Genomic DNA, 27,385 nt, shown 5'->3' with positions numbered 1-27,385 from the left:
AAACAAACAAACAAAACTGTGTGCCCCAGGAGAGTAATGCATCCTAAATATATAATATATATATATTGATTTCCCTTGTGCATGCAGATTCTTTTGCTAAGACAAGCAGAGAAGTAGCTGCCTCAGATCCAGTACTTGCGTTAGGAAATCCTTTCGTTAGCGGAATGCCTATGAGTTGGCACTAGGGTGTAGTCTATGGCGGTTGACCTTGCCGTATACTCCTTATACTTCATTTTAAAGAATATTTATATATATATATATATATATATATATATATATATATATATAATTAGCTGTACTACCTGGCTTCGCTCGGGTTAATAACTGCTGTTAAAATAGAATGTATTAACAAAAATGTATTCTGCACACAAACACCACAAAACAAATACATAGAAATGTAATTATTAAAAGGCAAAAACTAAGCTAATAGAGGCATTTCACAACATATATTTCAACACCACAGATATTCCACACAGATTTAACTAAATTGGCCAAGTAATGTGCTCCGTCTGTCTCTTTCCAGGTCTGCCTGTCTCTGTCTCTTTCTTTGTCTGTCTCTATCTCTGTTTCTTTCCCCATCTGTCTCTTTCCTGGTCTGTCTCTTTCCCAGGTCTATCTCTTTCCCCGTCTGTCTCCCCGCCTCTTTGTCTGTCTCTTTCCCTGTCTGCCTGTCTTTGTCTGTCTCTATTTCTCTGTCTCTTTCCCCGTCTGTCTCTATCAAGGTCTTTGTCTTTCCCCATCTATCTTTGTCTGTCTCGCTGGCTGTCTCCTCCTTCCCTGTCTGCCTGTCTCTGTCCCTGTCTGCATGTCTGTCACTTTCCAGGTCTGTCACTTTCCAGGTCTGTCACTTTCCAGGTCTGTCTCTTTCCAGGTCTGTCTCTTTCCAGGTCTGTCTCTTTCCAGGTCTGCCTCTTTCCAGGTCTGCCTCTTTCCAGGTCTGCCTCTTTCCAGGTCTTGTCTCTTTCCAGGTCTGCCTCTTTCCAGGTCTTGTCTCTTTCCAGGTCTGCCTCTTTCCAGGTCTGCCTCTTTCCAGGTCTGCCTCTTTCCAGGTCTGTCTCTTTCCAGGTCTGTCTCTTTCCAGGTCTGTCTCTTTCCAGGTCTGTCTCTTTCCAGGTCTGTCTCTTTCCAGGTCTGCCTCTTTCCAGGTCTGCCTCTTTCCAGGTCTGCCTCTTTCCAGGTCTTGTCTCTTTCCAGGTCTGCCTCTTTCCAGGTCTTGTCTCTTTCCAGGTCTGCCTCTTTCCAGGTCTGCCTCTTTCCAGGTCTGCCTCTTTCCAGGTCTGCCTCTTTCCAGGTCTGCCTCTTTCCAGGTCTGCCTCTTTCCAGGTCTGTCTCTTTCCAGGTCTGTCTCTTTCCAGGTCTGTCTCTTTCCAGGTCTGTCTCTTTCCAGGTCTGTCTCTTTCCAGGTCTGTCTCTTTCCAGGTCTGTCTCTTTCCAGGTCTGTCTCTTTCCAGGTCTGTCTCTTTCCAGGTCTGTCTCTTTCCAGGTCTGTCTCTGTCTCTTTCACTGTCTGTCTCTCTCCATCCGTCTCCCCACCGACATCTTATTACCTCACATATAAGCTTCTTATACTATGAATGTCTTTTGTTCCTATAGCAACCACTCACAGCTCCTACTATTAACCTGTAGTTCCAGGCTCCATTTACTTTAATGGAGACATGTTTTTTGGAGAGTAACTGTAAAGCGCGGGGTTAAATTTTCCTGTCAAAACATAGTCTACGATGTTTCCTGGGTCACATGAAGTGTCTGAAAAATTTTGTGATTGTAAATGCGACGGTGCGGATACACTTTTTGTTTCACTTTGTCCCCATTATGTAGATGGGGCAAAATTGATTGTTAAATTGGAACGCGCGGGGTTAAAATTTCGCCTCACAATATAGCCTATGACGCTCTCGGGGTCCAGAAGTGTGAAAAATGTTGTGGCTGTAGCTGCGACGGTGCAGATGTATGTATATATATATATATATATATATATATATATATATATATATATATATATATATATATATATATATATATATATATATATATATATATATATATATACATATATACACAAACAGACACATTCAGCTTTATATAGGGCCAGAAATATTTGGACAGTGACACAAGTTTTGTTATTTTAGCTGTTTACAAAAACATGTTCAGAAATACAATTATATATATAATATGGGCTGAAAGTGCACACTCCCAGCTGCAATATGAGAGTTTTCACATCCAAATCGGAGAAAGGGTTTAGGAATCATAGCTCTGTAATGCATAGCCTCCTCTTTTTCAAGGGACCAAAAGTAATTGGACAAGGGACTCTAAGGGCTGCAATTAACTCTGAAGGCGTCTCCCTCGTTAACCTGTAATCAATGAAGTAGTTAAAAGGTCTGAGGTTGATTACAGGTGTGTGGTTTTGCATTTGGAAGCTGTTGCTGTGACCAGACAACATGCGGTCTAAGGAACTCTCAATTGAGGTGAAGCAGAACATCCTGAGGCTGAAAGAAAAGAAAAAATCCATCAGAGAGATAGCAGACATGCTTGGAGTAGCAAAATCAACAGTCGGGTACATTCTGAGAAAAAAGGAATTGACTGGTGAGCTTGGGAACTCAAAAAGGCCTGGGCGTCCACGGATGACAACAGTGGTGGATGATCGCCGCATACTTTCTTTGGTGAAGAAGAACCCGTTCACAACATCAACTGAAGTCCAGAACACTCTCAGTGAAGTAGGTGTATCTGTCTCTAAGTCAACAGTAAAGAGAAGACTCCATGAAAGTAAGTACAAAGGGTTCACATCTAGATGCAAACCATTCATCAATTCCAAAAATAGACAGGCCAGAGTTAAATTTGCTGAAAAACACCTCATGAAGCCAGCTCAGTTCTGGAAAAGTATTCTATGGACAGATGAGACAAAGATCAACCTGTACCAGAATGATGGGAAGAAAAAAGTTTGGAGAAGAAAGGGAACGGCACATGATCCAAGGCACACCACATCCTCTGTAAAACATGGTGGAGGCAACGTGATGGCATGGGCATGCATGGCTTTCAATGGCACTGGGTCACTTGTGTTTATTGATGACATAACAGCAGACAAGAGTAGCCGGATGAATTCTGAAGTGTACCGGGATATACTTTCAGCCCAGATTCAACCAAATGACGCAAAGTTGATCGGACGGCGCTTCATAGTACAGATGGACAATGACCCCAAGCATACAGCCAAAGCTACCCAGGAGTTCATGAGTGCAAAAAAGTGGAACATTCTGCAATGGCCAAGTCAATCACCAGATCTTAACCCAATTGAGCATGCATTTCACTTGCTCAAATCCAGACTTAAGACGGAAAGACCCACAAACAAGCAAGACCTGAAGGCTGCGGCTGTAAAGGCCTGGCAAAGCATTAAGAAGGAGGAAACCCAGCGTTTGGTGATGTCCATGGGTTCCAGACTTAAGGCAGTGATTGCCTCCAAAGGATTCGCAACAAAATATTGAAAATAAAAATATTGTGTTTGGGTTTGGTTTATTTGTCCAATTACTTTTGACCTCCTAAAATGTGGAGTGTTTGTAAAGAAATGTGACAATTCCTACAATTTCTATCAGATATTTTTGTTCAAACCTTCAAATTAAACGTTACAATCTGCACTTGAATTCTGCTGTAGAGGTTTCATTTCAAATCCAATGTGGTGGCATGCAGAGCCCAACTCGCCAAAATTGTGTCACTGTCCAAATATTTCTGGACCTAACTGTATATATATATATATATATATATATATATATATATATATACACACACACATTCAGCTTTATATATTAGATATATATATACACTACAGTTCAAAAGTTTGGGGTCACCCAGACACTTTTGTCAATCTTACTTTTATTTACAAATGAGTTGTATAATGAATAGTAAATATCGTCCAGACATTGATGAGGTTAGAAATAAGGATTGTTACGTGAAATAATAATTTCTCTTCACACTTGGCTTTCGGCACATAATGCTCCTTTGCACAATTCCAGCTTTACAGAGCTTTGGCATTCTAGCTGTTAATTTGGGAAGATAATCTGGAGATATTTCACCCCATGCTTCCCCCCTCCCACAAGTTGGATTGTCTTGATGGCCACTTTTTTCACCATACGGTCAAGCTGCTTCCACAACAGCTCTATAGGGTTGAGGTCTGGTGACTGGGCTGGCCCCTCCATTACAGATAGATACCAGCTGCCGGCTTCTTCCCTAAATAGTTCATGCATAATTTGGAGGTGGTTTTGGGTCATTTTCCTGTTGTAGGATGAAATTGGCTGTAATCAAGCGCTGTCCACAGGGTATGGCATGGCGTTCCACAATGGAGTGATAGCCTTCCTTATTCAAAATCCCTTTTACCTTGTACAAATCTCCCACTTTACCAGCTTCAAAGCAACCCCAGACCATCACATTACCTCCACCATGCTTGACTGATGGCGTCAGTCACTCTTCCAGCATCTTTTCAGTAGTTCTGCGTCTCACAAACGTTCTTCTGTGTGATCCAAACACCTCAAACTTCGATTAGTCTGTCCATGACACTTTTTTCCAATCTTCCTCTGTCCAATGTCTGTTCTTTTGCCATATTAATCTTTTCCTTTTATTAGCCAGTCTCAGATATGGCTTTTTCTTTGCCACTCTGCCCTGAAGGCCGGCATCCCGGAGTCGCCTCTTCATTGTAGACGTTGACACTGGCATTTTGCGGGTACTATGTAATGAAGCTGCCAGTTGAGGACCTGTGAGGCGTGGATTTCTCACACTAGAGCCTGTAATGTACGTGTCTTGTTGCTCAGTTGTGCAGCGCGGCCTCACACTTCTCGTTCTACTCTGGTTAGAGCCTGTTTGTGGTCTCCTCTAAAGGGAGTAGTGCACACTGTTGTAGGAAATCCTCAGTTTCTTGGCAATTTCTCGCATGGAATATCCTTCATTTCTAAGAACAAGAATAGACTGTCGAGTTCCACATGAAAGTTCTCTCTTTCTGGCCATTTTAAGAGTTTAATGGAACCAACAAATGTAATGCTCCAGATTCTCAACTAGCTCAAAGGAAGGTCAGTTTCATAGCTTCTCTAATCAGCAAAACTGTTTCCAGCTGTGCTAACATACTTACACTAGGGTTTTCAAGGGATTTCCAAACATCCATTAGCCTTCTAACACAGCAAACACAATGTACCATTAGACACTGGAGTGGTGGTTGTTGGAAATGGGCCTCACACCTATGTAGATATTGCATTAAAAACCAGACGTTTGCAGCGAGAATAGCCATTTACCACATTCACAATGTATAGAGGGGATGTCTGCTTAATTTAATGTTAGCTTCATGGAAAAAAAATGTGCGTTTCTTTCAAAAATAAGGAAATATCCAAGTGACCCCAAACTTTTGAACTGTAGTGTATGTGTGTGTGTGTGTGTGTGTGTGTGTGTGTATGTATGTGTATATATATATATATATATATATATATATATATATATATATATATATAAATATATGTGTGTGTGTATATCTATCTATATCTATCTATCTATAGATATATATCTTATATCTATAGATATATATCTATAGATATATATCTATAGATATATATCTATAGATATCTATATATATATATGCAGTAATATAATATATATATATATACGGTATATATATAATATATATATACCATATAGATATATATATATATATATATATATATATATATATATATACAGCAATATAATTAATATATATATATATATGCAGTAATATAATTTTTATATATATATATATACCATATATATATATATATATACCATATATATATATATATATATATATATATATATACCATATATATATATATATATATATACACACAGTATAATGCATAGAACTGGTAATCTACTTGGTATTTTATTCTTCTTGCCATAATACTAATGCAAATTGTTTCCATCTATCTATAGGCCACAAAAGAAGTAATAGAACGGGAAGCCCCGGGGATGGCCTTGGCAATGTTAATGGGATCTCTCAATGTTACACCCCTCGGGATGCTCTCTAGGTAAGAATTTACCCTCTTTAATGCCAAAAATTAATTATGAGTAAAACCGTCTCAACATTCGCACTGACTTTGCAATATATGCCGCATACTTCATTAAATAGATGTCTTAGACCTGATGAAACTGGTGTACTTACTTTTAAAATTCATGGCAGAATGCCGGCGTAATAGTAGGAGGTTGGTATTTGCTCTGGTAATACGCATTGGGTGAGCGTCAGCCTGACCCCAACAGTTTTTGTTTTAGTCCTTCATATAAACTGTATGATGGTTTCCTAACTATTCCTGATGACAGACGTCAGGGACAAGAAGGGTCAGCATATTGGATGGCAGCTTGGCATGTATCCTTTAATAAGGAGAGGGAAGATGAGACTGTAGGACTTTATGTTCTTGACCTAATGGAAAGTCTTTTTGGTAATTTTCTACTGATATTCATTTTTGTAAAAGCCATAAAATAAATATGAGACCTATTAATGGGGTTCTCCGGGAATAGAAAAATTAAGTAATGACTGACTAAAATATCACTATAAATAAAGTCATAGCTATCACCACACCTGATATCTCCAGTATTCGATCGGATAAAAAGTGTACAGCAGTGTGAGCAGCCTCTTCTTTCCTCAGCAGCACTGGTATCTCCAGTATTAGCTCAGATAGAGAGGGTGGACAGCAGTGTGAGCAGCCTCTTCCTACCTCTGCAGCCCTGGTATCTCCAGTGTTAGATCAGATAAACAGGATGGACAAGAGTGTGAGCAGCCTTCTTTTTTCTGTTTTTGGAAAACTTCTTTAAAGGGAATCTGACTCAAGGTTTTTGCTACATAATCTGACAGCAGCATAATATAGGGGCAGAGACCCATGTGTCATTCACTTACCTGCTTTCTGTAGTTTTTTTTATAAAATCACTGATTTATCATTATGAGATAATCACTAGAGGACTAGTAAATCTGCTGCCAGGTAATCCTCCATATATTAATGAGCTCTGTTTAACCCCACAACCAAAAGGAGTGGCAGCTTTCTGCCTATGCACAGTGTACCATCGTTGTTGTGGGTGGGATTATACAGAGCTCAGCAGTCAGATCTGCAGAGGAGAAAGCTGTGATTATATCAAAACTACACTAAGCAGCTCAGTAAGTGACACATCACTGGAATCAGGGTCTCTGCCCCTCAGATTACATAGCAAAAAACTGCTGACAGAGTCCTTTTTCGTATCTAGAGATGCCTTTACAAATGTCTGACTGGCCTTCTTAGAAGAGCGTGTATATAGTCTTTGTTAAATTCTGGCCGGGATTATTGTTTCTTGCTTAATGTTAATTTATGAAAAATGGCCGTCATTCCTGATCAATATCTGCCATCGCCTCTCGCAGGAATCACGCGGCGGTTGACAGCGGGGACTGTTTATTGGGAATGCAGTAAATGGATTTCCAGTAAAGCGACATAGCTTTTCAGTCTTGTGTTAGCGTTCATGCCAATAGTTTTAGTATATATTGTTAATTCACATAACGGGGAGGTTATACGTCGGCGTTCCACAGTCCGGGATCATGGGGCGTTGAGGTGCGATTGCGAGGGTCTGACCTAAGGACCCCTACTAATGCAGAGACTTCTGGTGGAGCTCTAGAGGCAAGGACCATTCACTTACATTGAGTTGTGCTGCAGTTCCCGCCAAAAAAAAGTGAGTACACCCCTAAGTGAATATGGCCAAATTGTGCTAAATTAGCCATTTTCCCTCCCCGGTGTCATGTAACTCGTATGTTACAAGGGCTCAGGTGTGAATGGGGAGCAGGTATTAAATTTGGTGTTATCTCTCACACACTCTCTCATACTGGTCACTGGAAATGCAACATATCTCTTCATGGCAAAGAATTCTCTGAGGATCTGAAAAAAAGAATTGTTGCCCTACATAAAGATGGCCGAGGCTATAAGAAGATTGCCACCGCCCTAAATGAGTTGCAGCACAGTGGCCAAGACCATACAGTGGTATAACAAGACAGGATCTACTCAGAACAGGCCTCACCATGGTCAACCAAAGAAGTTTAGTGCACGAGCTCAGCGTCCTATCCACAGGTTGTTTTTTCAGAATAGATGTATAAGTGCTGCCAGCATTGCTGCAGAGGATACAGGGGTAGGGGCCCGCCTGTCAGTGCTCAGACCATACTGCACACACTGCATTACATTGGATTGCATGGCTGTCGAGAAGAAAGCCTCTTCTAAAGATGATGCACAAGATGGGAGTTTGGGGGATGGGTAACCCCGAATTTGTGTGTTAATTATATTTTGAAATTTTCAATAAACTCATGTTGGTTTATAACAAAAGGATGACGCACAAGAAAGCTCACAAATAGTTTGCTGAAGACAAACAAACTAAGGACAAGGATTACTGGAACCGTGTCCTGTGGTCTGATGAGACCAAGATGAACTTATTTGGTTCAGATGTTGTGACTCGTGTGTGGCACCCACCAGGTGAGGGGTCCAAAGACAAGTGTGTCCTGCCTACAGTCAGGCATGGTGGTGGAGGGTCATGGTTTGGTGCTGCATGAGTGCGGCTGGCTGTGGGTGGCTACAGGTCATTGAGGGAACCATGAATGCGAATATGTACTGTGACATACTGAAGAAGAACATGATCCCCTCCTTTCGTATTCCAACATAATGACCGAAAACACCTCCAAGACCACCACTGCTTCGCTACATAAACTGAGGGTAAAGGTGCTGGACTGGCCAAGTGTCTCCAGACCTTGACTCTACTGTGCAGCTGTGGGGCCTCCTCAAATGGAAGGTGGAGGAGCGCAAGGTCTCTAACATCCACCAGCTCCGTGATCCATGATGATGTCATGGAGGATGGAAGGCTCCTGTGAAACTCTAGTGAGTTAGGGCCGTACTGGAAAATAATGGTGTCCACACAAAACCTTCACGCTTTGGGCGCAATTTGGTCATTTTCACTTGGGGGATGAACTCCCTTTTATTGCCAGCGGTTTGACATTAATGGCTGTGTGTGACTTATTTAGAGGGCACTAAATTTACACTGTTCTACAAGCTGCGCACTGACACTGCACATCGTATCACAGGCTCAGATCTGCAGTGTTGTCCTATGAAAAGATATCCTAAAATATATACAAAATGGGAGAGGTGTACTCACTTTTGTGATGGCAACACTATGTAGCATAAGTTATCAGTCAATTGAAAGTTCAAGTTCCTTATGAACACTTAAAAACAAAAAAAAAACAAAAGCAAAGAAACTTGAAATTTGAGCCATCCTCTTTGAAAATAAATATTAAAAAATTATTATTAATTATAGTTATTATTGTTTCCATTAAAAATGTCAAAAAATGGTAACAATTGAAATGCCAAAATTGCAACAACGCCTCCCCCTGCCCTCACAAAAAATGCAATGATAAGTAATTAAAAGATTATATGTACCCCGAAATGGTATCAATTAAAATAATTCGCCATACCCCTAAAAAAACGTAAAAAAAAACAAACGAAAAAACAAGCCTTCATATACTCGTAGCTTAATTGATGGGAAAAAAATTATGGGTCTCTGAAGATGGTGACATAAAACATTTTTTTTTGTCTTTGCAAATATTTAATTTGTTTTATCACTTCAATAAAATCTTATTTACTTAATTATAGTGTCCTGGAGAATTATTATTCCAGGTAATTTGTACCGTACGATCAATGCATTGAAAGCAAAACCCAAAAGACAGTAGCAGAATTTTAGTTATCTTTCTGAACCTCTAAAAGGATTGTCACTTGATCCCTGAGCTAAACTGATTCTGCTGTTTTTTTCCGTTTTGAGCTGCATCGCTCCCTTGCGGAGATATTTACATTTTTCTCCTGCAGCGCAGTATGGGAAATCTCTGCTTGTAGGCCAACTGGGTGTTTCTTCAGAGTCTTCTCTAGTTGGCAGGCTCTTTCATCCCTCCCTCCCAGATGCTGGCAATTTGAGACTGATAGACTGCTATATCATCAGCTACTGAGCTGGGATTGGCAGTGACTAGGAGGAGGGGTGAATAGTCACGTCCTCAGAGAAGACTCTGAAGAAACGCCCAGTTGTGCTACAAGCAGGGATTTCACATAGCGCTCCAAATCCAACAAATGTGAATATCTCAGTGATGGAGCGACGCAGCACAAAACGGAAAAGAGCGTCGGAATCTGGAGAACATGAGGATTTTTATAAGGTATTTTGTGCTACATTTTTGAGTGAGAGGTCCACTTTGATGTTATGTACAATTTATTATTAGCCAACAAGATGTTATGAAAGCTGCTATGAGGATCAATATCAAAACTGTTCTTTACTAATTGGCGAATTAATCTAATTCTTAGATTCATCCTTTTTGGCCCTAGGTGGCACGGAGTGTGACCTGACTACGTGTGGTTTGTTTGTAGTCTGTTACCATGGAGACACATTGGTCTGCAGAAGATTTGTATTTTAGTCTGATTTTTCATTTTTTTATCAACTTTTTGAAATGTACAATTCATTATTAGCTTCTTCCAACCCATAATGTGTATTTTTTTCCCTGTTCCGGGCTGTAGATATTAATACAAATACGGCCGTTCTTAGTCCTTTTTTGTTTTTTTCATCATGATGTTACAGAGACGTGAAGTTTGGGAATTTATCGGTTTGGCAGATCTATAAAGCCTTTGTGCCGCACAATAATATAGTAATAAAGGCTTGTTATGCAGTCAGCTGTTTTGGCTTCCCCAGTTTACAAGGTGCTGCTTTATAATTCTCCATGTCAGCAGTTCCTTGTGGTCGTCCCTTCGAAAAAACAGCAGGGAATGCAGGTAATGTGCGGAGCGCGCCAGATGAAAAGCCTGATGGTAAGGAAGGGGAGAGGAAGGTTCCCTCCTAGCCTCGCTACAAACGTGACTCTGCAATATTGTCACCTAAAATAGCATCCGAGCGAAGCCGAGCAAGATTAATGGTATTCCCTGCACGCGAGGGGGAGGCGAAACCCATGATCGCTGTATGTAAAGCAAGAATGCAATAACAATGCCTTAAATAATACATTTCCATTCGGAATATTTGCATTCTTCATCTTCAGGTTTAGAAGCCATGAACTAAAGCTCGTAGGATGGCACAAAGCGTCCATACGCGTCTGTACTATGGACATATAGGTGTTCCATCTGCCGCTGTACGGGGCCCCAGTGATGCTTTTAGGAATAGGTCATGCGATACAGCTTGTTGTCATGTCATTTCACACAGATACTTGTATATAAAATCATAGCCTCACCAAGATCTCATACTATGGCGTGACAAGAGTCCGATGGGCCCCTGTGCAAGATCTGGACTTACCCCGCAGCATGATGGTCATATACAGTATATGGGCCTTTGTAGTGTTGTAAATCTTATAAAGGCATACATGTTGTACCCCATCCTGTAATAATGTCCCCCATCCTGGCCCCTTCTTATATATATCCCCATCCTGGTCCCTTCCTATATAGGTCCCCCATCCTGGCCCCTTCCTATATATATCCCCCATCCTGGCCCCTTCCTATATATGTCCCCCCATCCTGGCCCCTTCCTATATATATCCCCCATACTGGCCCCTTCCTATATATATCCGTCATCCTGGCCTTTTCCTATATATATCCCCCATCCTGGTCCCTTCTTATATATGTCCCCCATCCTGGCCCCTTCCTATATATATCCCCCATCCTGGCCCCTTCCTATATATATCCTCCATCCTGGCCTTTTCCTATATATATCCCCCATCCTGGTCCCTTCCTATATATGTCCCCCATCCTGGCCCCTTCCTATATATATTCCCCATCCTGGTCCATTCCTATATATGTCCCCCATCCTGGCCCCTTCCTATATATATCCCCCCATCCTGGCCCCTTCCTATATATATCCCCCATACTGGCCCCTTCCTATATATATCCGTCATCCTGGTCCCTTCCTATATATATCCCTCATCCTGGCCCCTTCCTATATATATATATATATATATAATCCCCCATCCTGGCCCCTTCCTATATATATCCCCCTTATCCTGGCCCCTTCCTATGTATATCCCCCATCCTGGCCTTTTCCTATATATATCCCCCATCCTGGTCCATTCTTATATATGTCCCCCATCCTGGCCCCTTCCTATATATATCCCCCATCCTGGCCCCTTCCTATATATATTCCCCATCCTGGTCCATTCTTATATATGTCCCCCATCCTGGCCCCTTCCTATATATATCCCCCATCCTGGCCCCTTCCTATATATATTCCCCATCCTGGTCCATTCCTATATATATCCCCCATCCTGGCCCAGTCCTATATATATGTCCCCCATCCTGGTCCCTTCCTATATATGTCCCCCATCCTGGCCCCTTCCTATATATGTCCCCCATCCTGACCCCTTCCTATATATATCCTCCATCCTGGCCCCTTCCTATATATATCCCCCATTCTGGCCCCTTCGTATATATTTCCCCCATCCTGGGTTCTTAATATATTGTACCCTCACCCATCCCCTGTAGACTGTGAGCCCCCGCGGGCAGGGTCCTCTCTCCTCCTGTACCTGTCTGTTTTGTATTGTTAATGATTGTTGTATTTGTTTGTTATTTATAACCTTTTCACTTGTAAAGCGCCATGGAATAAATGGCGCTATAATAATAATATATATGTGCTCCATCATGGGCACCTTACTGATATAAATATTCCCCCATATATATATATATATATATATATATATATATATATATATATATATATATATATATATATATAATCCCCCATCCTGGCCCCTTCCTATATATATCCCCCCCCATCCTGGCCCCTTCCTATATATATTCCCCCCATCCTGGCCCCTTCCTATGTATATCCCCCATCCTGGCCTTTTCCTATATATATCCCCCATCCTGGTCCATTCTTATATATGTCCCCCATCCTGGCCCCTTCCTATATATATCCCCCGTCCTGGCCCCTTCCTATATATATTCCCCATCCTGGTCCATTCCTATATATATCCCCCATCCTGGCCCAGTCCTATATATATGTCCCCCATCCTGGTCCCTTCCTATATATGTCCCCCATCCTGGCCCCTTCCTATATATGTCCCCCATCCTGGCCCCTTCCTATATATGTCCCCCATCCTGGCCCATTCCTATATATATCCCCCATCCTGGTCCCTTCCTATATATGTCCCCCATCCTGGTCCCTTCCTATATATGTCCCCCATCCTGACCCCTTCCTATATATATCCCCCATTCTGGCCATTTCGTATATATTTCCCCCATCCTGGGTTCTTTCTTAATATATTGTACCCTCACCCATCCCCTGTAGACTGTGAGCCCCCGCGGGCAGGGTCCTCTCTCCTCCTGTACCTGTCTGTTTTGTATTGTTAATGATTGTTGTATTTGTTTGTTATTTATAACCTTTTCACTTGTAAAGCGCCATGGAATAAATGGCGCTATAATAATAATAATATATATGTGCTCCATCATGGGCACCTTACTGATATAAATATTCCCCATCCTATACCTTTTCCTGGTATAAATAATATCCCCCATCTTGGGCACCCTCTTTGTATAGATGTCCTCCATGCGGGCTCCTTCCTCGTATATATGTCTTCCACCATGGGCCCCTTCCTAATATAAATATCCCCCATCCTGGGCTCCTTTCTAGTATAAATATCTCCCATCCAGTACACCTTCTTGGTATATATGTCCTCCATCATGGACCCCTTCCTGGTATGATTATCCCCTGATCCTGTGCCCTTTCTTCGTATATATGTTCCCCATCACGGGCCCCTTCCTGGTATCAATATTTCCCATCCTGGGCACCTTCTTGGTTCTTGGGGTGTGTATATATATATATATATATATATATATATATATATATATATATATATATATATATATTTGTACATATAAAATATCCTCCATCATGGGCACCTTCCTGGTCTATATGTTCTCTGGTATATATGTCCCTCATTGTTGGCACCCTCCTAGTATATATATCTCCACATCCTGGGCCCCTACCTGATATATATGTACTCCATCCTGGGCCCCATCCTGGTATAAATATATATAGATATATATCTCCCATTATACCTCTGTTCTTTAGCACATAAAAACGCCATTCTTCTTACCTTCCCCCACTCCCTCTTTTGTAGAGGTAAGCATCTGACTTTGACGTGCCTGCTGTCGAAGATGCATGACGTCACTGGTTTCAGACATGTTGATGTCGGCTGCCCACCTCTAATTGGCCGACAGCATGTATTGCGGCGCAGGGACCAGTTGAGTCTCTGCGCCGAAATGCATTTCTACTGAATGTGCATCTTTGGACACACATCCAGCTAGAATAAGTGCTGACATCGTCAGCCCCTCCCCCCGCCTCCTGCATGTAACGCCCCTGGATATATAGATATCATCCATTGGTGGACACAGACAGAAAAGCGCCCTTTATAGCACAATAGCTCATAATAATGCACATGTTCTTTGTGGTAGAAGTGGTCCCTCTTACCTCTTGGGCCCCAGGTTCTTCTACCAATGATATGTCCGCCCCTGCCATCATTGAGTTATCTGTTGTTCTACTGTTAAAGGCTCCTCGTAGAGACGGGTTGTAGTCATAGTTGCTTCCGTCCTGTCTTTTGGGTGATGGTGGTTACCCTTCTCTGCTGGATAGCACCGTAATGGGCAGTCCATTTGATCACAGTTACGTGCTGTATATCTTTTAGAGATGTGCTCAGTGAGAGATAAGACCAGAAATGCTGCAGGCCATGGTATCAAGTTTAGCCCACACAGTCTTCTCATAGTAGCGCAAGTAGCAAATAGCTTGATATTGTCCTGTTAGAAAACGGTTCCTGGGACACGTTCATGTTCCCTACTGAAGGCCTCTTCATGGCGTTGCCCCTGTGGTTTCCAGACCAATCTCCACCTATTGTTACATCCAAGACAAAAGCTGGACCCATTGCTGAATAGTGTTGACTTCCATTGCCATCTTGCTCTGCAGCATGATAGCCTTTGAGAGCTGTGGTGTGAGGACACCAGTGGACACCTGTAGGTGGATGTCTAGCTCGAAGCCCAATGTCATGCAAATCCCTGATACTTTTTGAGGCTTGGTATATGATGACAGATTTCTCATACAGTATCGAATGGATCACCTAGACAAATCCATGCAGAGGCCTTCACCATGGAACACATATCGATCCTACTCCTGGGATTATTGGGTTGACATCTAGTACAGTAGCCTAATCCCTTTAGTCTTCATTCCAGGTGCACTAAAAGCTCAACATTACATTGATCTGATGGGGCAACCGGTGGTACGGCCATTAATTCAAAGTGTCCCTGGAGCCATTTGTCTATATGACAACGCAAGGCTGCATATTGCCCATACTACTGTGAGCAGCCTGCATGGCATAGACGTGCTGCCATGGTCTGTAGCGTCTCCAGTCTTGTCTCCCAAGACATCATTGGTTGCCCACCTCAAAGGGAGTGATGTCATGTTCTAGGTAATATCACTGTTGTGTTAAATTTATGCTACTTACTGATGACCTCTTCACAGTGTTCCTTGGTAGATCTAATGCCTTGGAAATGTTTTTGTATCCTTCTCCTGGATGATAACTTTCAACAATGAGATCCCTTTGCTGTGTTGTAAGCTATTTACGGTCAATGGCTTTTGCTATAGAATGTAACTAAGAAAGTGTCAGGAAAATCTTACTAATCACAATCACTTTGTACTGACCACTGCATTTAATGGGAATAAAAGAGCAAATAAAAAAATCAAGGCCCAATTTCTGTCCGTGTAGAGCCTGTTTATAAGAGGTGCTTTCATCAGCAGCAGCCTTCTTCAGTTAGATCTTGGCATTTGGCATAGTTGATAAGCCATGCGCTCCGAGGGACATTCGGCAGCCACCTGATAAACTGGAACCAGTTCACCCAAGTAGGTTGACCCTTAATTGAAGTGTTTGTCCATTAAAAATAGGCGATAAATTGTTGATCGGTGGGCGTCGGATCCAATGGACAGATCGTGGTACTTTTTTCCCAGTTAGAATAGAGCATACCGGACTGCCCACTCCATTTATTCCCTATCGGCTTTTTCCGAGAGGCACATAAAGAATGATTGGAGCTGCTGTCGGATATCTATCTGCTACTTAATTTGGTGAAAAGGCCGAAAGGGGCTCATTCTGCTGATCGAAGCAGGTCTCATCGGTCGACCACCGATCTGAAAGTTACCAACTATCCAATATATGGGTAATAACTTGTTGATCACTGGGCATCCAATCCAATTGTGGCACTTTTTTTCCCAGATACAATGGAGCATACAGGACTGCCCACTCCATTTATTCCCTATTGGGCTTTTTCTTGGAGCCACATGGAGAATATTTGGAACTGCAGTCGGATATCGATCTGCTGATTTAATTTGGTAAAAAGGACGAAAGTGGCTCATTCCCGATCGAAACAGGTCTCACCGGCCGGCCACCTACCTGAAAGTTACCGACTATCCAATGGATGGGTGATAACTTGTTTACATCAGACAAACCCTTCAACTGTGGATATGTCATGTGCCGGATCACAGCTATATACATGTCTCTCAGTTTTTAGACTCAGTCTTTGAAACTTGGCCAGTAGACAACGTGCAGCTTACACGCCTCAGACGAGAGATGATGAAAGGAGATCCAGGCTGACAACAACTTGCGTTTCATGCCTCCGCTACAGGAACACTGTTGATTTCTGACATCTCTCACTTTTGACAGCAGCCTCCATACAATTGATTGATTGCTGATAATTAGTGTAAAGGATGGAGGTCTTGGCCAGGGAGACATGAATCTAGGTGATGAGACATTACACAAATGGGAAGATTTTCGGTTCTATTTTTTCTTTAACACATAATAAACCGTGTTGGCGTAAATTTAACAGCAGCATCACCGAATTACAGAGCTGCATTACACTTACTAACAGATGAGGTACAAAAGCATGTACCTAAACATATAAAGACCCATGTATATAAACTAAAAGTTCAAATACAGTAACATATCTTATTCCGCTTGTGCTGTGTATCCTGGGACAGAAGCAGCAGAGTCTTCTCATGATCCATTTACAGACACATGTTTCAGGGTGTTGGTACATCATCAGTGCAAAGCACGAGATCAGATTTGGCTTCTTATCCTAATTTATGAGACAAGGCTCAATAAAGAGTGATATTGACTCTTAAAATTGATACATCCAATAGGTGTCGCTAAAGTATTAAGTCCTCTTCCTCTCTGAAGAACCTATTTAATTTTAATATTTAAATTCCCAGACTAGTATTACGTCTCCCTAAGCTCCCTTGGCACTCTCGGCTAGGAGAGACATTCCCCCTTTAGGATCGAAGTCGGAGGCCTTTCACCTAGCCAAATTAGATATCCTGCTTTGTACTGAGGAGTGGCAAACACCCCAGAACATGGGTCTGCAATTTTTTTTTCTGATTTGCTTTCTTACCCTGTCATGTGTGGCAAGGCTTATTAAAGTGGCAAGTCATTGAAGGATCACTATTGACTTTTAGAAGTGCCACATCCATTAGATAGGGCTAGAGTTCAAGTCATCTTCCTTTGTGAGAAAGCTGTTTGAATATTTTAATTCCTAGAGGAACTTTGCTTGACCTATAAGTCTCCTTATACCAGCTTGGCACCCCCTTAGAAACATAATTTGGCAACATATACTCATGATATTAAAATGAGCACTTAATGAGTTCAGCTACAGAGTGAGAGACTGTTGAGTGTTAAGTGTGTTCAGCCTCCACCCATCCAGCCTGACAGGGAAATGCATCTTTTACTGAGCAGTGTGAGATCTCAACAGGGAGGAGGGTCTCTGAGGCATGTCATTCTGGATTGAGTTTAAACCTTCCCAAAGCATTATACAGCTATTCTGACGTGGATTGTTATATTATGTACACCAACATCATCAGGTTTAAGAGATCTGTATGCATATTGTGTTGTAAAATCCGACTCATCCAGTGTTTTCTACCAATGCTGGTAACATACATAAACTTATAGTGATGTTTTTTTTTTTTTTTTTTTAGAGGCATATATATATACAGTGCCTACAAGTAGTATTCAACCCCCTGCAGATTTAGCAGGTTTGATAAGATGCAAATAAGTTAGAGGCTGCAAACTTCAAACAAGAGCAGGATTTATTAACAGATGCATAAATCTTACAAACCAACAAGTTATGTTGCTCAGTTAAATTTTAATACATTTTCAACATAAAAGTGTGGGTCAATTATTATTCAACCCCTAGGTTTAATATTTTGTGGAATAACCCTTGTTTGCAATTACAGCTAATAATCGTCTTTTATAAGACCTGATCAGGCCGGCACAGGTCTCTGGAGTTATCTTGGTCCACTCCTCCATGCAGATCTTCTCCAAGTTATCTAGGTTCTTTGGGTGTCTCATGTGGACTTTAATCTTGAGCTCCTTCCACAAGTTTTCAATTGGGTTAAGGTCAGGAGACTGACTAGGCCACTGCAACACCTTGATTTTTTCCCTCTTGAACCAGGCCTTGGTTTTCTTGGCTGTGTGCTTTGGGTCGTTGTCTTGTTGGAAGATGAAATGACGACCCATCTTAAGATCCTTGATGGAGGAGCGGAGGTTCTTAGCCAAAATCTCCAGGTAGGCCGTGCTATCCATCTTCCCATGGATGCGGACCAGATGGCAAGGCCCCTTGGCTGAGAAACAGCCCCACAGCATGATGCTGCCACCACCATGCTTGACTGTAGGGATGGTATTCTTGGGGTCGTATGCAGTGCCATCCAGTCTTCAAACGTCACGTGTGTGGTTGGCACCAAAGATCTCGATCTTGGTCTCATCAGACCAGAGAACCTTGAACCAGTCTGTCTCAGAGTCCTCCAAGTGATCATGAGCAACCTGTAGACGAGCCTTGACATGACGCTTTGAAAGTAAAGGTACCTTACGGGCTCGTCTGGAACGGAGACTATTGCGGTGGAGTACGTTACTTATGATATTGACTGAAACCAATGTCCCCACTGCCATGAGATCTTCCCAGAGCTCTTTCCTTGTTGTCCTTGGGTTAGCCTTGACTCTTCGGACAAGCCTGGCCTCGGCACGGGTGGAAACTTTCAAAGGCTGTCCAGGCCGTGGAAGGCTAACAGTAGTTCCATAAGCCTTCCACTTCCGGATGATGCTCCCAACAGTGGAGACAGGTAGGCCCAACTCCTTGGAAAGGGTTTTGTACCCCTTGCCAGCCTTGTTGACCCTCCACGATCTTGTCTCTGATGGCCTTGGAATGCTCCTTTGTCTTTCCCATGTTGACCAAGTATGAGTGCTGTTCACAAGTTTGGGGAGGATCTTAATTAGTCAGAAAAGGCTGGAAAAAGAGATAATTAATCCAAACATGTGAAGCTCATTGTTCTTTGTACCTGAAATACTTCTTAATACTTTAGGGGAACCAAACAGAATTCTGGTGGTTTGAGGGGTTGAATAATAAATGACCCTCTGAATAAACTTTTCACCATTTAAAAAAACAAACAAATAAAGAAATAACATTCTTTTTTGCTGCATTTCACACTTCCAGGCTGATCTACAGTCCAAATGTCACAATGCCAAGTTAATTCCGAATGTGTAAACCTGCTAAATCTGCAGGGGGTTGAATACTACTTGTAGGCACTGTAGCCCTAGTACCCCGGGACAGTTCTTGTACAGCCTTTATTCCCAGGGCCAGCTCTTGTATAGCTCACCTACCCAGGAACAGCTTTCTTATAGCCCTACTAGCCAGAGACAGTTCTCTTATAGACTTATAGACTTATAGATATATATATAGTACAGACCAAAAGTTTGGACACACCTCATTCAAAGAGTTTTCTTTATTTTCATGACTCTGAAAATTGTAAATTCACATTGAAGGCATTAAACTATGAATTAACACATGTGGAATGAAATACATAAAGTGTGAAACAACTGAAAATATGTCTTATATTCTAGGTTCTTCAAAGTAGCCACCTTTTGCTTTGATTACTGCTTTGCACACTCTTGGCATTCTCTTGATGAGCTTCAAGAGGTAGTCACCGGAAATGATCTTCCAACAGTCTTGAAGGAGTTCCCAGAGCTGCTTACCGTATTTTTCCAAAAAATAAGACCTCCCCCAAAAATAAGCCCTAGCAGGGATTTTCAGCATTTTCGGAGCAAGGTTTAAATATAAGCCCTTCCCCGAAAATAATCGTCGCGAATCTATAATGAAGTGTCCGTGCAGCTAAAAAAGTTACAGATACTGCAGGACACTTCATTATAGACAACGGCACCCGGCAATTACACTCACCCGACACGGAGTGGCAGGACCTGCAGTGATCGCACACACACACACACACACACACACACACACCAGATCTCACACACAAACATCGGATCGCACACAATCAGATCTCACACACAAACATCGGATCGCACACAATCAGATCGCACACACAAACATCGGATCACACGCAAACATCAAATCACACACACACACACATCGGATCGCGCACACATCGGATCGCATACACACTCACCTCATCCAGCGACACCGATCTCTTCTCGCCGGCAGAATCCTGAGAGACAGTGCGGTGCAGCACGACGAACAGGACTTGCGGCGGGACACGTGACTTGCTTCATTCTCTGTGGCCGTAAGCGCTGGATGTGATGGGATGTGTGCACGGCGATCGGCTGTGTGTGTGTGTGATCTGCTGTGTGTGTCTGCGTTCGGCTGTGTGTATCTGTGATCGGCTGTGTGTGCCTGTGATCTGCTGTCTGTGTGTGTGATCGGGGGTGTGTGTGTGTGTGTGTGTGTGTGTGTGATCGGGGGTGTGTGTGTGTGTGTGATCTGCTGTGTGTGTCAGTATGTCAGCTAGCAGCAGAGTAGGACGGTGTGCAGCACCAACCGGAGATCACAGGGAGGACCTGGGAGCCACGCAGAAGTCCTGGTCTGGTGAGTATGAGTCTCCTGGGAAGTGGGGGGTCTGCTTTTTTGGGGGGGGTAAACTTACCCCCAACCGTGTTTCTCCAAGAATAAGACCTCCTCCAAAAATAAGCCCTAGTGCTTTTTTGGGGGGCAAAAAAAATATAAGACTGTGTCTTAATTTTGGAAAAGCACGGTAGCACTTGTTGGCCCTTTTGCCTTCACTCTGTGGTCCAGCTCACCCCAAACCATATCGATTGGGTTCAGGTCTGGTGACTGGAGGCCAGGTCATCTGGCGTAGCACCCTATCACTCTCCTTCTTAGTCAAATAGCCCTTACACAGCCTGGAGGTGTGTTTGAGGTCATTGTCCTGTTGAAAAATAAATGATGGTCCAACTAAATGCAAACTGAATGGAATAGCATGCTGCTGCAAGATGCTGTGGTAGCCATGCTGGTTCAGTATGCCTTCAATTTTGAATAGATCCCCAACAGTGTCACCAGCAAAGCACCCCCACACATCACACCTCCTCCTCCATGCTTCATGGTGGGAACCAGCCATGTAGAGTCCATCTGTTCACCTTTTCTACGTCACACAAAGACACGGTGGTTGGATCCAAAGATCGCAAATTTGGACTCCTCAAACCAAAGCACAGATTTCCACTGGTCTAATGTCCATTCCTTGTGTTCTTTAGCCCAAACAAGTCTCTTCTGCTTGTTGCCTGTCCTTAGCAGTGGTTTCCTAGCTATTTTACCATGAAGGCTGCTGCACAAAGTCTCCTCTTAACAGTTGTTCTAGAGATGTGTCTGCTGCTAGAACTCTGTGTGGCATTGACCTGTTGTCTAATCTGAGCTGCTGTTAACCTGCGATTTCTGAGGCTGGTGACTCGGATAAACTTATCCTCCGCAGCAGAGGTGACTCTTGGTCTTCCTTTCCTGGGCCGGTCCTCATGTGAATCAGTTTCTTTGTAGCGTTGATGGTTTTTGCCCCTGCACTTGGGGACACTTTTAAAGTTTTCCCAATTTTTCGGACTGACTGACCTTCATTTCTTAAAGTAATGATGGCCACTCGTTTTTCTTTACTTAGCTGCTTTTTTCTTGCCATAATAGAAATTCTAACAGTATATTCAGTAGGACCATCAGCTGCGTATCCACCAGACTTCTGCGCAACACAACTGATGGTCGCAACTCCATTTATAAGGCAAGAGATCCCACTTATTAAACCTGACAGGGCACACCTGTGAAGTGAGAACCATTTCTGGTGACTACCTCTTGCAGCTCATCAAGAGAATGCCAAGAGTGTGCAAAGCAGTAATCAAAGCAAAAGGTGGCTACTTAGAAGAACCTAGAATATAAGACATATTTTCAGTTGTTTCACAATTTTTTGCTAAGTATCTCATTCCACATGTGTTAATTCATAGTTTTGATGCCTTCAATGTGAATCTACATTTTTCAGGGTCATGAAAATAAAGAAAACTCTTTGAATGAGAAGGTGTGTCCAAAGTTTTGGTATGTACTGTTTGTGTGTGTGTGTGTGTGTGTGTGTGTGTGTGTGTGTGTGTGTATATATATATATATATATATATCTATATATATAATTGCCTTATTCTGTCTGTCTGTGTCTGTCTTGCTCCAAAATTGTGTCCATACGGTGACACAAAGCTGATTGGCCGCTGGGCTCGCCATGGCCCCGCCCCCCCGCACGGATTGGCCGCTCGCCCAGGCTGCGCCCCCACACGGATTGGCCGGCCGCTCGCCCAGGCTCCGCCCCCTCACAGATTGGCCTCTCTCCCCGGCACCCTGCAGGCATTGGCAACTCGGCCACGCCCCGCCCCCCTCACGCAATGCACGCTAGCTCTCGCCCCGCCCCCCCACGCATTCCCCGAACCGACACGGTCACGGAGCCACGACTCCCAGGTGAGTACTGTACCCCCGGGAGCCCACATCAGCGTACGCCGCCAAACCAGCCGACACATACCCTCGCATTGCTGGGGCTGGCCGGCGTATGCTGGTGTGGGCTCCCGTGCGAGCGGGGGACGGGATACGCTGGTAACCATGCTAGCATAGTTACCAGCGCATCAAGGTCCTGCAGCGGCGGAAAATACACACACGCACACACATAACAACACACACATACACACACACACACACATCAGATCACACTCACTCTCACACACACCTCACACACACATCACATCGCATCCACACACTCACAACATCCTGGGATATCGCTTGCTTCTCGGCGGCGATACTGTGCTGTGAGCTTCCAGGACCTGCCGGAGGATCACATGGCCAGAAGCATGTGGTATCTCCGGATGTTGTGAGTGTGAGCGCGTATGTGCAGTATCGTCAATGTGTGTGTGCGTGAGTGTATGCGATCGGGTGTGTGTGAGTGTATGCGATCGTGTGTGTGTGTGTGAGTGTATGCGATCGGATCTGTGAGTGTCGTCAGAGGAGCACGGCGTGCTGGAGGAGGCTGGGAGGAGAGAGGCTGATCCTGGGGAAGGCTGGGATGGGGAGGCTGAGAGAAGAGAGGCTGATGCTGGGGAAGGCTGAGGCTGGGGTAGGCTGGGAGGAGAGAGGCTGATGCTGGGGACAGAAAAGGCAGATGCTGGGAGTAGAGAGGCTGAAGCTGGGGGAGGCTGAGGCTGGGGTAGGCTGAGAGGAGAGAGGCTGATGCTGGGAGGAGAGAGGCTGATGCTGGGAGGAGAGAGGCTGATGCTGGGGGAGGCTGAGGCTGGGGTAGGCTGGGAGGAGAGAGGCTGATGCTGGGAAGAGAGAGGCTGATGCTGGGAGGAGAGAGGCTGATGCTGGGGGAGGCTGAGGCTGGGGTAGGCTGGGAGGAGAGAGGCTGATGCTGGGAAGAGAGAGGTTGATGCTGGGAGGATAGAGGCTGATGCTGGGGGAGGCTGATGCTGGGGGAGGCTGAGGCTGGGGTAGGCTGGGAGGAGAGAGGCTGATGCTGGGGACAGAAAAGGCTGATGCTGGGAGGAGAGAGGCTGATGCTGGGAGGAGAGAGGCTGATGCTGGGGGAGGCTGAGGCTGGGGTAGGCTGGGAGGAGAGAGGCTGATGCTGGGAGGAGAGAGGCTGATGCAGGGAGGAGAGAGGCTGATGCTAGGGACAGAAAAGGCTGATGCTGGGAGGAGAGAGGCTGATGCTGGGGACAGAAAAGGCTGATGTTGGTAGGAGAGAGGCTGATGTTGGTAGGAAAGAGGCTGATGCTGGGATGAGAGAGGCTGATGCTGGGGACAGAGAGGCTGATGCTGGGGACAGAGAGGCTGATGCTGGGAGGAGAGAGGCTGATGCTGCGGGTAGAGAGGCTGATGCTGCGGGTAGAGAGGCTGATGCTGGGAGGAGAGAGGCTGATGCTGCGGGCAGAGAGGCTGATGCTGCGGGTAGAGAGGCTGATGCTGGTGCAGCATGGGGGATGGAGCACGATGGGGGGTGCGCAGCATGGGGGATGGAGCACGTTTGGGAGTGCGCAGCATGGCGGATGGAGCACGTTTGGGAGTGCGCAGCATGGCGGATGGAGCACGTTTGGGAGTGCGCAGCATGGCGGATGGAGCACGTTTGGGAGTGCGCAGCATGGCGGATGGACCACGTTTGGGAGTGCGCAGCATGCCGGATGGAGCACGTTTGGGAGTGCGCAGCATGGCGGATGGAGCACGTTTGGGAGTGCGCAGCATGGGAGATGGAGCACGATGGGGGGTGCGCAGCATAGGGGATGGAGCACGATGGGGAGTGCGCTGCATGGGGGATGGAGCACGATGAGAAGTGCACACCTCCCCCCAACACACACACACGCACGCGCGCACTGCACAACACACCACACACACACACTGGGAACCACAAACACCGCCCTACACAGACACCCACACACACAGACAACGCTGCACACACACAACACCCAACACACAAACACCGCGGCACACACAAATATACGCACATACCACACAACACACACATTGCACAAAACATACCTCCCCCCAAAACACACCACACACACACAAACCGCGCAACACACACACACACACAACGCTACAGACACACAGCGCTCCACAAACAACGCAACACACGCAACACACATACAACACCGCTCTCACTCCCTGTCACACCCAGACAACACCCAGAACATGTACAGCTCCCTACACAAACACTTGGTAACTACACACAACAACATCTATATATATATATATATATATATATATATATATATAACAAAAATCATACATGAACTACACAATACGTAAATTCTAGAATACCCGATGCGTAGAATCGGGCCACCTTCTAGTATATATATATATATATGTATATATATATATATGTATATATATATATATGTATATATATATATATGTATATATATATATATATAAAGTTTATTTATTTTTTTTTCCCAATTATAATTTTATATTATGTAATCTTTATATTATTTTTTCTCTCTCCCATTAGACCGGTTTGTGGAATCAGAGGCAAGACTCTTATCATCAATTTACCAGGGAGCAAGAAAGGTTCACAGGTAAGCTAAAGCACATTTCCTTCTGCCCGTGATGTGGTGTTTAAAGGAGCCCGTCACCTTTTAAAGTGCTGTCCAATCTCCCGGTAGCATTTTATCGAGCAGGACGACCCAATAATTATGTTGTATACTCTTGTAAAAAAAAAAAAATGAGACAAGTTACAAGTACATCTTGCAAGTCCTTGCTCATTCTAGACTTGGTAGACAAGTGGGTGGTCTCTGATATATGACTCTGCATACAAGTAGGACCGCCTACTTGGCTCTTAACGCTTGAACAAAGCGCCAATAAAATGACATACAAGTGAGATGAACAAGAAAAGTCTTTATTGTAGCCAAAAATACACACAATATTATATATATAAATGTATTGAGCATTCATTCTGCAACTGTATTGGAAATTAATTCTTTTGACTTTTCCTTTCCCCTTCAAAGCTTTTCTTGATCCCTTCTCTCTTATAGAAGGATGCGGATCGTCTCTGTGAAGCATCCAGCGGTCATACTCCATCATCTTTACCTTCCATCTACCTTAGTATAGTCCCCCATCATGTATGTTCCATCTTCCTTGGTATCGTCGTTCCATCTTCCTTGAATCCCGATGAAGTCTTTCTCCTCGCTCTTTGCTAACAGCACCAAGGTTTTCAGGAACGTAGTCCAAATGGGAATGTAAAAAATGTAACGTAATGTAATGTAAGAGTTGGAAACGTTTCAGCTAGTTCTCCATGATGAATTTAAAATTTTGGATCCTTGTTTTTACCTAGAAATTTCTTCACAACTTCTTTATAAGAATCCTAAGTCTTTTTCTCAACAGTTTTGATTTTTGTTTCGAACACTTCATCCTTCATGAGTTTTTGAATATCTGGACCCACAAAAATGCCTTCCTTCAGTTTTGGTTCGGACAGTCCCTGAAACTTGGTACACATTTTCTTAAAAGCTTCTCCTTCTTTCAGTAGAGCTTTCACAAACAGCTTCATCAGTCCAAAGCTTAATGTGGAGTGGTAGAAGGAGAACTTGACTGGGATCAACTAAACTTTCCGCAACTATGTTCTTGACTTCAGGTTGCAAAGATGTTCTTGTTGGCCACCTTTTTTGGCTGCAGTGTTGAGTCCTATCCTGACTGTCCCACTCACACAAATAGTATGGGTACTTTGTGTATCTTCCTTGCTGCTCAAGGAGCAAAGAGAGAGCTTCCAGATGACCATATATTGACCATGCTTTATTCTTGTAGTTAAGTTTCTTAAGAATAAAGTCTAAATTCTCATAGGTTTCCCTCAGGTCCACAGAATGTCCTACAGGCAGTGAAGCATACTCTCTGCCATTGTGCAGTAGTGGCTTTGAGACTTTTCTTTTGGTTGAATCAATATAGAGTCTCCACTCGCTCACGTTGTACTTGTTCCATTTATCCATCAGCCCAGGAACATCACTGCCATACACTAGAGCACTGTCTTGAGAAAAGTATGGAAGGAATTCCATTTCTCTGCTTCTGTATCATGAAAAACGGGTACTAGGATCTTGCAGGTTCTAGAGCCTAAAAGTTCTGCAGAATGTTTAGGAAGGTCCAAGTCCTCGTCTAAATCATTTTAATTGGAACTGTGAAAGCAACTGTGGCTCGTTGGGACTAGCGTGAAAGTTTTCATCAGAATCCTGCTCTTCATGTTCTGAATCAGGTGAATTTTCAAGTTTCTCCGTAGGTGAACGGACAGGTGTTCCTGAACCGTGAGGAACAGGGCGTATTGCTGACGAGAGGTCCGGGCTTATAATTTCCTTCTTATTTTTAAGGTTGAAGCCCTTCTTGATGTACGTACACAAGTAGCAGGCATCTCTATGATTTTGTGGTTCCCTCCAGATTGTAGGCACGCCAAAACGAAAGCTCTTTCTTCCCTTCATACCAATGTTGTAGTTCTTCTACACAAGCAGAACACACTACATGTGGAGTCCATGACGTGTCCTGATTACCTAGTTTTACACCCAAGTATGTATAATACACTTTTCTAATGT

At 43.7% G+C, this 27,385-nt stretch overlaps 1 protein-coding gene across 34 annotated transcripts in view; it reads left to right on the top strand.

The window, feature by feature from the left end:
* Positions 1 to 27,385, top strand: part of GPHN (gephyrin) — a 360,949-nt gene that overhangs the window by 146,400 nt on the left and 187,164 nt on the right. For all 34 annotated transcript variants that reach the window (XM_075330398.1, XM_075330420.1, XM_075330424.1 and 31 more), the window contains exons 5-6: positions 5,932 to 6,026; positions 25,327 to 25,393. In XM_075330398.1, coding sequence (XP_075186513.1) covers positions 5,932 to 6,026; positions 25,327 to 25,393 — 162 coding nt within the window. The remainder of the gene's footprint in view (positions 1 to 5,931; positions 6,027 to 25,326; positions 25,394 to 27,385) is intronic.

Source organism: Anomaloglossus baeobatrachus, chromosome 12, assembly GCF_048569485.1.
Source record: "Anomaloglossus baeobatrachus isolate aAnoBae1 chromosome 12, aAnoBae1.hap1, whole genome shotgun sequence".
NCBI lineage: Eukaryota > Metazoa > Chordata > Amphibia > Anura > Aromobatidae > Anomaloglossus > Anomaloglossus baeobatrachus.
The sequence above is the reverse complement of the archived record's forward strand: the minus strand, read 5'-3'. Positions and strand labels throughout refer to the sequence as shown.